General features: G+C 36.8%; 1 protein-coding gene across 1 annotated transcript in view; it reads right to left on the reverse strand.

The window, feature by feature from the left end:
• Nucleotides 1-18904, reverse strand: part of LOC124362350 (RNA-binding protein 24-B-like) — an 86288-nt gene that overhangs the window by 37288 nt on the left and 30096 nt on the right. The window contains exon 2 of the mRNA XM_046816782.1: nucleotides 12759-12885. Within this exon, the coding sequence (XP_046672738.1) occupies nucleotides 12759-12885 (127 nt within the window). The remainder of the gene's footprint in view (nucleotides 1-12758; nucleotides 12886-18904) is intronic.

The raw sequence follows: 18904 nt of genomic DNA on the forward strand, positions 1-18904 counted from the left end.
CAAATTAAAACCCTGGAAATGCACGTAATAGATGCGGACTGGATGTAAATGAAGTTCCCAAGAGGAGAGGAATTAAGTTCCGCGAATTTAGTGCTCTTCTTGAACACGAGAATTGTAGGTTACTGGGAAATACAGATCGAAAATATTTACAACATTGTGCAATTTATTTGTAATTTTTGCTATTGTACATAATATATTTAACCAAAACCGAATGAATTTAATTATTTATTTTTTAAAGGGTATTCGGAGAATGATTTTATATCAAAACTATTTTACATTTATGTATTATATACACATACGATATTGCGTTAGACAAATTACTTATGCAGCTGCACATCTGAGTCGGGAATTAGTACTTTTGTATAGTGACGTTACAACATGTTATAGTAATCTTAAAATTAAATAGTTGATGACAAAAAACGTATACTAGTTTTATAAAATGTGTGGCCGAATTGGCAACACACCAATTATAATTTATAGCGCTTTAATTGAATCTTAGGCAGCTAAGAGTACCAGTTCTTGTGGTCAACATTTACTGATAAAATCTTTTCGACTGTACAATTACTGAGATAAAACAAGGAAATAGTACACCTACAAAATGCTCTAATAATTAACTTTGCTATGACGAGAAGGGTTGATTTAATGTGAATATCGAGTTTAACTCCAGTTCACATTCTTCCCTAGACTACCCTAAATTTTGTAGTCTGCCTGATATCAAAACTATTGAAAGGGTTCGTTGTGAGCTTCTCCGTCGCCGACTTTTTTGTGGATCTCTTCAAACGAACATGATTTCAGATTTCAGGAGTTAAGTCTGTGACAGTGACAGATATCAGACGTTGGACTAAAAAGAAGGTGACAGGTTAACTTCACATTCACCTTGAATAATCCATACTATTACCAATATTTATTTAATGGGTTCTCGATTTCATATATGAAAGATAGTTCAAAATGTATTTTATTTTAATTAATATAACTTTAATTTTTTACATAATTTGTACTACTTTTTACTAGCAAAAGGAATAAGTGTATAGTGAGATGCATGGGTAAATTAATAGAAACTGCAATTAACAACACAGTATTTACTTTGATATATTTGAAGGTGAACTGGAGCTTAACTCCACATTCACCTTGAATAATTACCAATATTACTTTATGGATTTTTCGATTTGCTATATGAAAGATAATTAAAAACGTATTTTATTTGGAACTAATAGAACTTTAAATTTTACATTGTTTAAAACAAAACAAAAACCCGAATGAGAATAATAATTCGACTTTATTACCAAAAGAAATAAGTGTGTAATGTAGATACATGGGTAAATTATTAGAAAATGCAATTTACAATACAATATTACATTGAAGTAGCACTACGCGTAAATACGGATCCCTGAGCACATAAAGCCAGATGGAAAACACAAGAGAACAATCACCGACAGCGGCACGACGCGACGGTGAAGCGAACAATCAATGAGATACCAAATGGCCCTCCTAAATCACAATAAAAACGCCACCATTAATCAAGACAGTAGTATCGTGCGGAAATGAGCATAATGGTAGGAAGTGTAACAGGTAGGTGGGCAGCTCGGTGGCACGCCATGCGCTCGTTCTCTTATCATTACTATCAGCTTATCAGTATCCCACAGCTATCGCCGATAGTGCCTGTCACACGGGAACGCGACAATAGATCCCCATCCCGCATATCGTGCCTATCTCATCGACATCTCGCCATCCACTCCCGCGCTAATGGACACCTAGTGTGGAACTCCTCCATGAGTGAAAGTGAAATTCTAATAAAAAATTCTTTTAAATAGTCAATAAAATTATATTTAAAAACGTGCTTGCACGAAATGTGTCTAATAATTTTAAAACTGTTTAGTTTGATGTAATTAATAGATTACGATTAATAAATTAACCAATAAAGATTACATTTATGAAAACGGACAGTTTGAGAAATTGTGATTATGAAGCACATATTGAAAAATCATGAATGGCTATAAAAAAATTAATCAATTTAAGAGCATTCTAAGTTTATTGATGTTAAAATGATCCATCTCTTTGGAAGCGTACATTCTAAATGCAGATTTTTTCCCAGGCTCAATTACATAAATATAGGTCAACTAGTTGTTACTTTTAAGATCAAAGATCACATCATGATTCCTCAAATTGTTATTATCGCTTGATTTATTAGAGTTCCATTGAGAAAAGGATTTAACCTTTAGGCTCAATTTCTACATTACAGATAAGCTTTGTAAAATCTCCAAAATACCAAATTCGACAAATGTTCCATACCACTTCAGAATTTCGGGTTAATAGTAAGTAATCTTTTATGTTGTGTATTTTTCCTCCTAAAAGTTTACTTCATTTACCAAAACCCGTCCTGGAATAGGTAGGTTACTACGAGTTACTATGTATCAGATGCACATTATAACTTATTGATAATTCTAAATTCATTACTTTTCCGCTATACCAAAAAATGTTCTTGAGCTGAAAGCCAATTTGTATTATATACGCAAGCACCTTACTTGTTTGTAAAATCCATTGAGGAATTTCATCTAGGAGAGAAATTGATTGTCAACCGCGCTTAATGATATTGGTATGCAGGTTTTACTCCTAAAGTAAAATAAAGATGTAAAGATGTCTTATTTTACCAGGCGAAGTTAGGGCTAAAAAGCCCTCTCTAACACTTAACCTGGGGACTAACGGCTTAAAGGTGACTTCCGAACCACCGCCACAAAGGCCGGGCAGACGAGCTGCTTACAAGAACAGGATCGCTCAGCGGTCACCATCCAAGCAAGCAGCAGCCATCTCGATGTTGCTTGATCCGGTTATCTTGCGATAACCGTTTTTAACCGCTACACTGTGCCATTGGCTCCTACTAAGGCTTCTAAAGACCAGTATGTTCATAGAAAACAACATGATGCAACAACATAACTAAGTTGAACCAGTGGGGATACAAACCTAGGATCATATTGACTCCTAGTTTTTACAGGGGTTAGGAACACCGCGCAGTGTGTAGCGCGGACAATAAGCGATTCCTCGCTGACATCTGAACAATCCATAGTTCAATCAACAAAGCCCGGAGCTGAATATACAGGAGCTAGAAGTAGACGTACGGGGTCGATGTTCCCTGGGCCGAGGTAATCTAGGGGCGGTTTACAACAGCCAGTGGCAGCGGGAGAGAAGCAGTACAATTGCCGAGAAGCCCCGCGACAGACGCCCGGCCCGGCTGTAGAGAGCGCTGTACACTTATAATACTGCTACCGCTAACTTTGGTGTGGTCATTCCACTATAGATGTTATGCAAGCGTATAAGAATAAAATACACGTGGAAATATATTGTTTCTCTCTCCTCACAGTAAAAAGTGTATTTGATTTCCAAACCAGATAAATCTACAAGCCTTGAAAAAATAGGAAACATCTTAATGTACAGAATTAATGCAACCGGAAATCTGTATTGCCTTGTTTTCGAAATTTAGTAAAAGTTAGGTTTATTAAATAGCTGCCCAGTGACATGAAATCATATAGTTGTTTATATATAACATGGATTCCAAACAAGTGCAAATTTGATTGTCAGCAGGTAAACAAACATAACCTCAATTTCACACTCAGCATGTCGTGAATGATGACGTCTATTTCCAACAATGGCGTACAAGACTATAAAATTATAGTAGTTTTGTCCAGATAGATTAGGAATGGCAGGTGAAAATATCGAGATACAACTTTAGAGTAGTTTTTTTCCCAAAAACATAACCTGTAATAGCTGAATACACAATAGGAAATGACTAGTCAATTCCTACCCAATTTCTGGATGATTTTATACATAAAAATGGCTTATTCATCTGATCTTATACACATATATACAAGAGGAACGAAAATTATCACTAAAAGTAAGAAAGAGCTAAAGTATTCGATAATTGAAGGAACAAATTCATTCCGGAAATGATGATACTCAGAAATAATAAAACCACCAGCGCGCCTAAAAAGGCTGATAGTTTGTGTTTTAAACAGAATTGAGAACACTGAAATGATCCCAGACCGTAGAGAAGCCGGATCTAGGCTCACGGTATGTTAATATTGAGAAAAACAGAGGATCAGAGATGGGAAGAATTTTCACATGATATAAGGATATAAACAATTGAAACAAAAGACGATGAAAGGGTTGCGCTCATGAGTTACTGCTCGGGATTCAGCGGACCCAGGGAACCCAATGGACCCAGGGTAGTTGACAGACGAGAGGGTTTATGTACTAAAATATCAAGAAAAGTGAGGACTAAGATATTTTAAGATTCTAGATCTTGTAAACCTAGATAGCGAGTGAATACATTCAGACCAAGGATATTGAACTAGGTTTAGTATGATTAAATACGAGAAAGGGCGATAAGACAGGTCAAAATATACCTCGTTTGATCTTTCTAATCCTTTAAGAAACAGGAAGAAAGCTAATAAATTCCGAATAAAAGTTAATGAGATTTCAGAAGACATAACCTAAATCTCACTGGATCCCAGTTCCACAGCGCGATCCCACAGCTAGGCCTAGAAACTGTAATTTACTGGTTATAGGGAATTCAATACTAGGTCTACAGTGTGATTAGGTTTGAATTGTCTTTGAAGAAGGTGCTTCCAAATAAAAATCTGATCAAACCGAGAAACGAGTCAATTAAGTCATACATTTTTGCCTTAGCTGGAGTCAATTAACATAATTTTTATTTTTTTCCAAATATTTTTTTCTAGATGTTGGGAACATTATATCCTCTTACCATCTAATTTGTTTTTTTACTGTTATCATTACATTTAGCATTACAAATTTTGGTCTTCTGATTGAAAAAGCTATAATTCTGGACAGTTAATAGTTTGATAGTCAACTTATATACACATTTAACTTCGTTTTTTTAAAGAACCTTTACATAAGTAATGGGTTATACTATCGTTATTGAGTCTGGCCTTCATCACAATACTTCGAAACTCATTTATTTGGTTAATTTAAAACAAAACTTTGCTAAAACTATGTGTAGTGGTAAATAAAAACGCCTTCTTGTGAAACTTTGAAATAAATAAGTTTTATAATGCAAGTGCAAAACACTACGCTACGACCCAGGCAAAACGATAAGTTTAGACAACTATTTTTAGAACGTTACAGATCTTAACATAACTAACCACTTTAACTGTGGTCAACCGTAATTTACAGTTCTTGACACAATATACTATTTCTGAGATCGGTTATGTCTTATTTACAACTGAAATATTTTACACATAGCATAAACATGAAAATAGGTCGAACGAAGGTTTACGTTGTTCGTAAATACCAAATCGATTGTGACTTGTAAAATGTAAAGACTATTAACGAATTCTCCAACACATTAAGCCGGAGCCAGAAATAGCCGTTGTTTAGAACATAATCTTATCTAAATATAACGTGATATCAACACTAGATCTCACTGTTGGATGCGGGGAGTCCGTATTGTAATATTTTATAATAAACACAGAATTTAGACATCGAAAAGATAATTGACGATATTATTACAACATTTGGTGTTTAGGTGTTAAATTTTATCAAAATACGACAAATTTAAAGTAATTTTCTTACCGTCATTGTCAACCTTAACTCATAAAAATCGACCTCCCAAACTTTCGTGTGTCAAGTAAGAGTATACAATTTACCCTACGGGAGCAAAATTGTCTCGCTCGTGTCGTACTGCGGTCAAGAGAAACTGAGTAGCCAAAATAGTAACAGTTAAACTTAAGTGAAAAGAGTAACATTTTTGGAAATTTGGGATGCTTCTAAAATGGTACTTCTTTGGATCTAAAGACCTTTAAAACTAAAGGGTAATTTGATTTGAGCAAACTGTTCCGCAGGTAATTGTTTTAGGATCATCTCACAGCTGCACAAAGTTTATCATACACAATTGTACCATATAGTAAACCTGAGTAGGAGCGTACAAAACTGCCTGTACCGCGGATGTTAGCGGTAATTCACATTGCCTTCGTCATAATTCAGTAATCAACCATCATGACAAGTTTTAACCTCCGACTTCCGGTCCGGGCGAGAGAACGAGCATGTATCATCATCGCGCACCTGGGCAGGACGGGGGTGGTGGTGAGGGGGGAGGTGTCCGGTGGTTCCGGAAGTTCCGATAGTTGCGGAAATCCGGCAGAGCGGAGAAGAGCATCAGGGCACTGGATGTGGGCTACGTACTGTACTGAACATGGTCGCACGTGTCGGTACATCGTCGATTGTCGGAGGAAGAAGAAGAGGACGGCGCGGCGTTGGTTTACTACAGAGGATGTCCTTTGTTGAGAATGTTGTCCTGAAACTGACCTGCTAGGTCAGGGAACAAAGGACACCCTCCGTACTACGAAAACTTTCCCGTTACTGTATATTTATACGTGCCTTGTAAACACTGGCGTGCGACCAGATCAAAGCTTTCTGTCCACGGCATATGGTCAAATGGGCACATGATCAAAACTGCATGAAATGTAACATTTTATTGATCTTTGGTCTAGTTTTGGCAAATTTCGAAAATTATCAATCATAACAATAAATAGTTTATCGAAGCAATCACCCTCTCTTTTACAAAAACAATATTAATTTAAATAATTAAAGATAAAGAAGTCATTGTTTGTGGTCGCAAATAGACGAAGATGAAATACGGGAAGTTTGCGGCATGTATACCACAATGTTATTGTTACACGCACTGCTTTTACGTTTTAATTTGTTCAAATAGTGTAACCTTCTATATTTTCTTTACCAATTTATTGAAGTGTGATGACAAAATTGTGAAAAAATCTAAAAAGAGTGACCTATCTTGAAGTTAGTTTAAAAAATCAAGGTCTACCGCGTCTAATACGAATGCACTTGTTTGTATGAGGAGTGCGGGAGGAACGGTATGAAGTAACGTTCTTGTCGTGTCTTGGAAGGATAAAATATTCCTGTATGTCTAAAATTCTGTAAGTTTGTAGTAAATATCCATGTGTTGAAATAATTATTATATTCTCTATGTATAATTATTATATTCTCTATGTATAATTATTATATTCTCTATGTATAATTACTCTGTATATTGTTTGCTGTTAGATAGGGCGCAAACAAAATGTATTTAGCGGCTACAGATTTAACCATTGAATGCAGCCATACTATTGAATGCAGCCATACTATTGAATGCAGCAGACTGTTCAATAAGCAAAGGTACAGTCTGTATTACAGAATACACTTTACTACTTTATACAACTGACTAGCCTATAATAGTACAGAGTGGAACATTGTGTCAATAGGTTCCAACAATGTCATGAATAACAGATGTATAAATAATTTAGAACACTACTCTCACGTACTCTCCTTCCGAAATGATATGGAGGGAAATATAAAAAACGAAGTATTTTAACTGCGTTGCTATTAATGACCATATCGCTTTATTGAAATATTTACCGTAAAAACGTCTGAGAATATACTTGCTATCCACACCAACAAAATGGCGGATCATTTCCGGTGGATAACCGGAAGTCAGTCCAGGTCCCAAATATGATTCACTCGTTTTTAGATCTGGCACTGATCTATATGTAGTTTCCTTCTAGAGCAACTGATGGATTATAAAAAATGATCTGGGCATACGTTATTGCATATCTCTGAATATGCTTGTAGGACTATTTTAACTATAAGAAGAGTAATTTTAGTGATTTTAATCTATGGATTTTTATATAATATAATATAATATATCCTCCACGCAGATCATTATTTATTGATGTCAGTAAAACATAAAATGTATTATTATGTTGACCACAATGCCAGCTAAGTTTATAAGCCAATTTGTTAAAACTCCGGCACTTACAAACAATTACCTACTAGGTACTTAGTTTTAGAACATTTCTTAGGCCTTCATAAATTTGGAATTATTACCTCAAGGAGTATCAAAATGGTAGATGTCCTTTTGGACTCATAGGGATATTTTAAAAATTACTTAGCACATTGCTATCAATATGCGAATAAACCTATATCATGGCTCAGTTCCAAGCGATCGATTAAAAGAAACCAATAAACCTCTACAAAACTTTAGTTTGTAAAGATATTTACTTTATACCCCATTCATGCTAGGCAGTATTTATGAGTCAATGAGCTCATTCTTTCACACGACGCGAATTCTCGGTGGGCGGTTTCCTCGTCGCACCGCGTCACGCGATAGCTGAAAAAGCGCAGTATTGAATTTGGGGGCTTTTCCTTGAGTGATACATCAAGCAGTCATGACCTTACAACAGCCATGAACGAGAAGCAGAGGTGGCTACTTTGTCTGTGACCGGATTTATACTAAATTACCCTATATGTTGCGTTTTTAATATTTGAATTTAAAAAGCCTTAGTCAATTATTTTTCAGTACAAAATAAGAGAAAACCCATATTAATATTTCTTGATAAATCTATAATACACTTTAAATACAAAAACGATTGTGGTGAGAAACTTTTGTTCAGGAGTGTATATTAGTTGAAACCTATGACATGTTCGTGCTTAACGGCAAAACATCATTTCGGCTTTGCGGATCAATACACGATATTTAAATATTAGCGCGCAAGATTCGTAAAGAACTTAGCGGATTCCCCGAAACGTTCAAGGAAAGGGGGTGAAGCCAAACATCGACTAAGCCGCTTAACAGAGGGTCGCGGGCAGATAAACCGAACGGACAAAAATTACGAGCACGAGACAATGCGACTGGCGGAGGCGGTTTATTTTGTAGACACATCGATTAGTGGGACACACACACGGCACGGACAGATAGCTAGCCACACGCGACGACGGTAATTGTCGGACTAATGCACTGCAATCAATGTGTCGTGGTGATCGCGCTGATAATCAACCTACCTGCAGAAACGGCAGGATGGACTAGCTTCGGCCGCGAACAAAATATAATTATCCAATCCATCAAACTTTCAATTTAGAAAGGCTTCACTAATCCTCTTCGACGCCCGATTATGCTGCTTCATCACATGCTGAATTATAGCACGCATGAGATAGTAAAAAGGAATTTAATCAAATGCCAGCAACCCAAACAACGTTCATTATTTTACACTCACTAAGCTGAGCTCTTTAAAAATTCCCCTAAAAGAATCAGTGGCCTGCAATGCAACAGCTACAGGAACAAGCAATTTAAAGCATCACATCATCAAGACATACTTCACCAATGGAAACCTGTCAATAGATCTAAAATCACGATGAATGCGAAAAGACCATGGTCCAAATTATAATTTCAAATACTCTTCTACCACGTTGCTTTAGACTCGTACCCTTCTACCTTATTGCCTTAGGCTCGTATTCTTCTACAATGTTGCCTTAGGCTCGTAAACTCTCAGAACTATCATCCATGCCCAAATAAACACAAACCATCAGGAAGAAATGACCAAATCCAACATTTGCTCTGTGATGACTGAACTGATAAGGAGGACACAAAAATCCAAATTGCATCACATTGTGGAACGATCAAACATAAATCCATGTATAGCCTATATACGAAGAAAACATCTCAAGGAAAATTTTAAAAAATCGGCAACTCCACGACCATCTGTTATGAAACCATTACCACATTGGTCCGCGACAAGTAGGCTACGGTGAAATGAGATGTGATGAGTACAATGAGGACACAGGCGGAAACGACCACTTAAACTGGGCTAGAGAACGGCCACTTCCGGGCAGTGCATCATCCTGGACCAGGGACACGCTTTGTCTCCCCGGTTCGTGCTCCCGAGCCGGTTCGGTCTCGGCGCTGGAGGTTGGGTTACTGCCTCATCGGTATGCAGGGTTGCGCTGGAGCTGGAGCCGTGATGACAACTGCTGGAAGCTCACGTCCAGCGTACACACAGTGTGGCCTGAGACGGCTAGTGACAAATCTTTGTAATCTGTTTTTGAAAGAACTCTTCACTGTCAATAGAACTTAAAAGCAACTCTGAGGCTATTGTAGAGGGAAGGGTTTCTCATGAGAATTGGAGTCTCGACATCCATTTTATTTCTCTTTAATTCCAATGAAATACAAGCTGAATTTCAGATGATGAATTTTATGATTCCAAATTTGTATCACTAAAAGTAACTAGTCAAGTCCCACGGGGAATTTGCCGATATCAACTGATGATAGAACGAACCGTCGAGGGAGAAGCAGAAGACAACCAGAAGAAGCTCAGCTGATGAGCTCTCAGCTGTTCGAGTGGGCCGGATCAGCTGATGGGGTGGACAGGAAAGAGGCGAGGGCTCGGAAGCGGATATCAGAAGAGTGGTAGTGGGAGGGTGGTGTCAGATGTCTGATACCGGATACCTCGCTGGGCCTGCGGCACTGTGGGGCTACGGCACGTGCTGGATACCTGCTTCGGGCCAGACTAATTGTCTTACACCGCGTACACCTGCAGCGCTACCGTACAGACGTGATTTACATAACAAGGCCCTTCACCCTCTCCGTGCAATTCCGATCCAAGATGCCGTGAAAAAGTCATTTCATTGGCAATCCCAAGCTTTGTTCTAGTTTCATTCATTGTTTCTTAGCAAGTGTTATCAATTATTTATGGGGGGCTTCCCACCTTTATCTGTGTAAAATTACTTTTCATATCATATTCCAATTAAATATTCGAATAAACAAGGACAAAGTGGCTCTAGGCAGGGAAAGTAAAACCTAAATTAACATTTTCCACAAAATGCTTGCTGCAGGAAACTGATAGTGCCTTTTAGGGAAGGAAAAGTGAGCTAAAAGTTTACTAGCAAATTACTCTACTTTCCACTAGAACTTTCCTTGTTTCAACTCATATTCGGAACTGAAAATGTCTTTCGAATAACGAAGAGTAGCCGGAACCCAGTTTAGAGGCAATAGGGCATCGATCAGTTTCCTGTAACTTGACACCTCCTGGACTCTGTAATCCGAGTCTGAGCGGACGTTGTGTCACAGGAAGACGATTCCAATATGTGCTTCTCAACCATCCACAAAACTGAGCATTCCAGAAATCACCTTATTTTTATGTTTAACTGGTTTCTTCAGAAAATGTCTCTTTAAACTAAATTTTAGATGGATAAATTAGTACAATTTGTATAAACTAATCCACCTCTCAAATATCAAATCAACTAAAATAATCCGGAAACCTCAATTCTAGGACCAGAACCATGTTATAAATTAATGTTCGTAAGGGAGTTAATAAGAACTAGATCCTACTCACATAAATTTGAATTTCGTTGTTCTAAACATAGTAGTATAATAAAAATCCAACATTTTCCTCAATAATTCTAAAGAACCTAATAGATTAGATTAGATAGGTCGAAATTGAGAGAGACGATTTAATGTATACGATCTAAAAGTAACCATTTCTCCAAATTTTGTTCCGTTAATCATGACCGTGTAGATACATAAATGGGTCAAAAATATTTCCTAAAATCCAATGAACTCTTTTACAATTATGCTGCGCGAAAAGTGGCACGCAGATTTTTAGAAACAGGACATATAAAATATTATCACAAATTTAATTTGTATTTGACTAAGCATAACCATGTATAACAGATACTTCGAAAAAGGGATAAAAGACACTGTAGAGCCCGAAAGAAGGATCAAAATGAGTTCGGCCCATGCGAGAAAATTCCGAAAAAAGGGTTGAAATAAGTTAACCCCATCAGGTTATAGATTAAACAAAAAGGCCCGTGACACCTCCCAAAACAGGCATATAAGGAAAGTGTTGCTTATCATTGGCATACGATTGTTTTAATGCCTCGAACAACATGAAGCACTTCCGTAATTACAAACGACAATTACTGCCTTGAGTATGAACCTGACCATCCAACAACACAAAGCTCGGCTTTTAAATGCAGCGCAGCCTCGGATACGGCCAGGCCTTGAGTATGTTAAAACCGTAACAATTGAAGCATTGACGTGGGAAGTGAGCGTGCCGGGGAATATATCGGTCGGTTGGTAGGCTCCAGTCGGACCTGGAACAGTTCGTTTGTCACGTCCCACTTTGTGACACCCGACATTCAAATCTATCTTGTCTTTATATATTTCAGTTCATATTTTTATATTATGAACTCTACGATCGTTCTATGGTAAATTCGTTAGATTCAATGTCTTTATACGAAAAATTCCAGAGATTCCATATATTTACATGGTAGATTTAATACCATTAAAGCATGTAAAACCTTAAAACGTTTACACTTTTATATTTCGTCTCATATTACAAAAACGAATAATTCACACCCAAAACATTTTGAGGTATACTTTTTCAATACCATAAAATTCAAATAAAGTTTGACATTTTTTAGTAAATTGACAACATGTTAATCGCATTCTGCATGCATTACCATTTCCAAAATGTGACATCTCTCATAATTATAAAAATAATTCTATATTTACTTGGGGATGAATTTAAAAAACAGTTGCTCCGATTGCTCACAACAATTAAGTAGTCACGCACCAATTAATTACGTAAAGTAAAAGTTACGGTATTAGTGCGGTTACAATATTACCATTCTTGTTTAAATGAGTCATCATTTTCGAATCTCTACCATGTTATAATTCGATGATAGGATGAATTCAATACAGAAATTGGAACTGTTCAATAGGTGTATGAATATTTCACACGAGATATCAATTCCAAATATTTTATTGATAAAGATCTGTGATCTGTACTAATGGTGGTAATTAACTAAAAAACTAATTAATCTCTCAGAAGGAGTTTTGGGTGTAGTTAAAACTCTTAAACAGTGAAAACATGTAGCTTGTTCCTAACTCTGTATAGGGCGAAACTGCTGCAACTGACCTGGTTGTATATTTCCTCTAGGCTTCGCCCCCAGAATCGCCAGGTTGACGTTGGCCTTCCTACCATCGATGATGGGGTTGGGGTCCTTACACGCCCGCTCCGCCGCCGGCCGGTCACCCATGATCACCTGCAACATCGACATAACTTTCAAGGATATGCCAGGATCAAAACAGATTCAAAGAGTGCCTAAGAACATGTGAGTGGTAGTTGTCAAGGCTTGCTACAATAAAATATCCCATTTCCATACCTGAATCATTAAAAAGAAATAAAAATAATTCCTGGCTTTTACCTCAAATACAGGTTGAAGAAAATCAAAGTGTCTTAAAAGTCAACTGTACTGACATTGCAGCTTTGCATACTATTTAAAGCATCATTGAATAACAAGTCAATCATAGTAAATCAGAAGCAAACTGAGCTAAGTACAATACAAGTATAGGCTACAATCATCCGGGAGGAGAGATATTATTTAAAAATTGTCGTGAATAAAATAGAGTAGAATAATGAATATACACTGCACCAGCCTCATTAAGAAATATTAATCCATTCATATAAGGAGTCATAATCGCTAATTCTTTCCCATTCGCTCCTTTTTGTTCCGCAAATGTGTAATATCCAACCCTGGAATATCCATACTGGTGAAACATCCATAATAATCTACTGTCTATTGATAGAGAGGACAAGATTTGTAAGTAATAGTCTGTTCCAACAAGAATATTGAAACATTATACCTAAATACCGAGTATCTCGGATAAAAAAGATTTAGATGTAATAGTAGAGTTACAATAACATGAGTTGCATTAAAATGTAGCCTGTGTATTTCTGCGACATATAAAGTGAACAATTTATCAATAATAATTTCGAGTTTTTATGTCGATGAAAACGAAAAAGTGCCTTTTTTTTTGGTGCTGCTTGACTAAACTGAGACTTTGAACATTCATAACCAAATTTGTATACAAGATAGCCAGAGTTATACTATTAGTGAGTATGTAATTTTAGAATTAGATTTTTAAAAAGTTGTAACTTAATTAAAATCTTAAATTCTTTTATTGATCATGATCAGGTAGTTCAAAATATTCGACCATGGCCTCGTTATAGTTACCAGTAATTAGTTTCCATTGGTCTTTTAAAGTCACTATATTTGGTGTGTGTATGTTTGTAAAACACTATTTAAAACTAACTTTTATCACTAACTTACTGAGCAGGTTTTGCTAATTTACCGCGACCTGAACGTGCACGCACACACTGCCGAGTCAACACTGCCCTGGTATATATTGTATAAACATTTGATCTAAATCGCTCCACAAGTGTCCTTATAAAGTTGAAGTTTGGTTGAAAAGCGTCAACATCTCTTTCGTTGTTATCGACATATAAATGAAAGTTGCAGTTGCCTAACGCAGAAATAAACAAGCTGAAATTTAATATAACTTCCGTTATTGAAGTTCTAGTAGTTGGATTAGGTTAACTTTCCAACGCGGATATTTATACTTTAAGATGCGCGGGTATGCTGTGAGAACGTGGCTATACGGATATTAATATTACATGCCGAAAGAATGAGCTCAGAAACAGTCACTAATGGTTGACAAAAATGTTTAAAAATTCCAAATTTGAAAGACACAACCCATTTTTGAGGGACAAAGTTACACGATAATTAAATAACATTTTCAATTTTTACAAATCAACCCGACACCACAACAGGTGGCGATTGTCGAATTAAAAGAAAAAAGTACCAAGCGCTTTGTCTTCATACACGAGCTTCCTGTTGATAGAGGAGGGAGGTCGAGAGAGGGTGGACAATTAATCAATAACAGCTGTAACGACCATTGAACACAATAGAGACAGCGGGCTTGACAGACAAATTGTTTCTGGATTTAATTGTCTCGGGGAATGTTTTAATTATCGGTCAGTACTAGTAACCAGACAATCTTATCTCAAACTGTGTTGCTTATCACAGAAATGCCACGTGACCGCATCACTCTACAAGCCACACTGAGATTAACTTATTACAAGTCAGCTGATAGCGTAACGGAACTTTTAACTATGTAGTTAGAGACTGCAATCAATGTATGGATATATTGAACATCATTAGTTTGAGAACACGCTGTGTTGGCGGCCATATTCATTTATAGCACCATAATAACATGTAAAACTTTGTCTACAAGACCTTATATTTAATCGTAGAATCAAGGGATATTTAAAGATAAGATAAAATACCTATACAGATGCTTCTTTTTCGGTTATTTCGAAGTTTTTCGACTTTGTTTGGTTATTTAGAAAAACATTTTAAACGTTAAATGCTCATAAAGTATCAACTTCACATGAAAAGCTAAAAAAAGCGTATGGATTCGAATTCTTCACAACTTTAAAGGAGACATTTTCCGAGCAGTAATAAAGGCATAGTACAATACAAGTGCATGAGGTTTATCACTCTTCTTATAGGAGAAAAGCAAAGATAATTTCTGTAGAGCCGGCTCGTAAGGATCTTAAAAATAACTAAATTATCAAGAACTGACTCTCCGTAAATGTGGTTTTGTAGTAGCCACGGACGTAGCCAGAAAGAGGGTCCTAAGGGTGCGCCCCCCCAAATTTTCCATTTTTTAAATAACTTTTTAACAAACTATTATTACTATTTCAATAATTCAGTATTACTGATATGTACTGTTCAAAGATCATTCTCAACATTGAAACGGGTCAAGAACTTTTGACGAACAAAATGAGGAATGAGCGGTTGACTGCACTTGCTTTACTTTCTGTCCACTACGGGAAAATATTAGTCTTCTTGAATCCCCCCCCCAAAACTTTTTTTCCTGACTACGTTCTGGGTAATAGTAAGTAGTCCACGCTCGGTCCCGGGTACACAGGGGTAGTAAATCACGTCCGAAACTTCGTAGAAAGCTTTTCATTGAATCAAAAGGGGTTAACTAGTCGGAAGCAGGATAGTGTTATCAAGACGTGATAGCACTATTCAGTGAGGACGTATCTTTACTGTAATCCCGCAAAATATCTAGGCAGATTGTGTGGAGTTTACAGGTTCAATTCTCCCATGAGAGGCCCCACATTGTGTTAACCCCTAAGACGAGGACAACGCAAGATATGCCTTTCTTGCTTTCCCGTTGTTCCCAGAAAGATGGCGTCAATGTAAACTGTAATTTTTACACTGAAAACATCCCACCTATATATTACGCCAGTTACGAGCCGTTGACTATACACCGATTTAATTTCAGACTCGTGGTAGGCCTAGTAGTCCTCGACTGGATGGATGATTCCGTCTGATTATTTTAAAATGTTACAAATGCATTATTTGTGCTCATGCAACACTACAATCGTATCACAAAATAAAATTGAAGAGCAAAATCAAATGTTTTTAGTATCAAACCAACCCTTGCGTTGAAGAAAAATTCAAGAAAAACATTTTTACATATATTTCTGATTTTAGGCATATTATCCGGTTAAAATATATTTAATGTGTTTAAATAAACTATAATAATTTTGAATGCTAACAATGTAGGAAGTAAAAAGTGTTGGGGAATTGTACAAGGAGGTTGAACTCGGTGTGCAGGGGAGAGCAGGTAAGTGACGGCGGTGTGTCGCGATACAGATAGGGCACACCGATTTCTGATAAGGGCTCAGCCGGCCCCCACGTCATTAGCAGCTGTGCGGTGCGGCTGAGTCGGGCACAATCCCGCCATCGTTATCTCGAGTGCTATAGTCATGTCGCACTCAATTAAAATTAAAAAACTGGAATTGGAACAAATTTTGAGAATAAGTACAATAGGGATTCTGCACTCAATTAAAACATTCTACAATTGGAATGAAATATGTTATACAACTCATGGGCATCAGGATTGTGCTATAATGATTTTACACTCAATTACATTTACTCCTGATCCAAATCAAGAACGTAAGGATTAGACATGGTGCAGGCACACTTTCATAAATATTCATTTATTTCTAAATAGCTGTACATTGAGCATGTTTAAAAAAAGTATGACTTTTAACCCTATTGAGGTTTCTGTATAAAGCTTTAGACACTACGGAACCAGGTATTCATTTATGTCTAATTAGCTTTATAACGTAGAACTACGTTCCTTTTATGTAACATAAAGCTTTAGAAATTACAAAATCTTGACTATTCAACCAGCTACAATAGAAATTCCCGTCACGAAATAATGGAATGTTATTACATACTATCTCACATAATTCTCTCGAGAAATTTCCAAAAAAAAACTTTTTTTCCGATTTCAGTGTTATTCCTACTGGACACTGAGGAATGATAAGAGAAACTGCCTTAAATTTCTCAGTTTGATCTTCTATATACTCAAGCTTCTTAAATGATTCCAGACACTGATAAACTGTTCAATGACCACAAAATTAGGAGTGCCTGTGCGGATCCACATGTAGCAGCGAAATCTATACTGAACCGTAGATAACAGCTATGATTTTTTTAAGAAATAGTTCTTTCAATAAATCATACTTCCCTGATTGTTGTGTATTTTATCAATCGTAATAATAATTACCCGGATTTTTAATTCTACGAAAAGATATGTGAATCGTGGTTTCTCATGATCAAATAAAGGTCTTCTGAAAAACATTAAGAAGCCATAAATGCTCGTGTAACGTAATGAACAGGTTTACTTTATTGATTCACCTAAATGAAGATTGTTATCCCAGTAATAGGCATCTTACCGCAAGTGTTGGAGTGGTGTCCAAACAGAACGATTCAATTATATGGACAACCCTCTTGTCAATAGCTTAATATCATCTTGGTAGTATTATTTCACACCCCACTGCCTCTGTCAAAACAATCCGCCCGCCGAGTTGAAGGAAAGGCGGAACGGAAAGGATCGTGTAGACGAGACAGGGTACAGTCGATACTGGCGGACCGCTGGTAATGAAATAGACCGGTGAGAGAGTCCGAGCGAGAGAGCGGAGGGTGCAACCCTAGGCGAGGGTCAGGTTAGTGCAGTGAGTGACTAGTGGAGTCGGTGACTCATCAGCGAGGGACTTGCCCGGGCTTTGTCAACCCCTCCCGCCCCCCTCCAACACCCCCACCCCCTGGGCACTTACCTCCTCGTCAATATTAATACAGGCAGTAGGTGAAAGAGCCACCGTCAAAGAAGTTGTATTGAGGCCTTATGAAAAGGAAAGTTGCCTGCATCAAAAGTGGGGAACGCGGATTTCGATTACACCCGAGCGCAGCCTGGATTATTCTTTTCACAGCAGCCCGCAAAATAGATTAATGAAACTTTCATTTGATTTCTTGGAAGAAATTATGATAAATGGTTACGTTTTGTTTAGGTATGAAAACCCCCATTACAAATCTATTTAAAGTATAAGGAGAGCATAAAACGATCAGCATTTTTACCTATTTAAAAAAGCACGTAATCTAAACCAGGCTATGATAGAAACTCCGTAGATGATATTAAAAAAGTGTGTTTTACGAAAGAAAGCGGAAAGACCAGTAAACAGTTAAAAACATTTCGAGCTGATGAGAGTTCAGCAAGTTTAATGAGTTTTATATTTATAAGCCATGTAACTTTAATTAGGATATCATACAAACACAGAAAATAAAAGGGAAAGGCCGATATTAAACACGTTTCATAGTATTTGTAAATGATTAGAGTTTGCAACTGTTGCAACATCATATTTGTAAAAAGACAACGACATAACTGAACTCCACCTTTCATGAAGTAAAAGATCTAGTGTCACATGCCTGTTGGAAAACTTTGTTATAAAAGTGACAGCTCATCGTTTAACAGCGTTAGGAGTTTCATTAGACATGTAATTGTGGAATGGCAGGCAGCGTCATCAGATGAGAAACAGGAAGTTTCATGTTTGCACGCGAACAGACAACATCAAATCTTGTTTAGTCCATATTTACGTCTTAACTGTTTGTTTGTATTATCCCTCCACGGGTGTTACTGTTTAACATTACTGTCCATGTGTGTTCTGTAATTGATCTTTTTAATACTTCACTTAGTTATTTTGGCAATTAAACTACAATATTTTACAAAAATACTCTTGCTTGTTTTTAATCCGAGGAATGGTTATTATAATTTCGAATAAAAGTGGTAGTCTATATGCATTTCAACTGAAAATCTATTGTAAAAATACTGTTGTAAAACCAATCATATAACTGTATTTGATGT

This window comes from Homalodisca vitripennis, chromosome 5 (assembly GCF_021130785.1).
Source record: "Homalodisca vitripennis isolate AUS2020 chromosome 5, UT_GWSS_2.1, whole genome shotgun sequence".
Classification (NCBI taxonomy): domain Eukaryota; kingdom Metazoa; phylum Arthropoda; class Insecta; order Hemiptera; family Cicadellidae; genus Homalodisca; species Homalodisca vitripennis.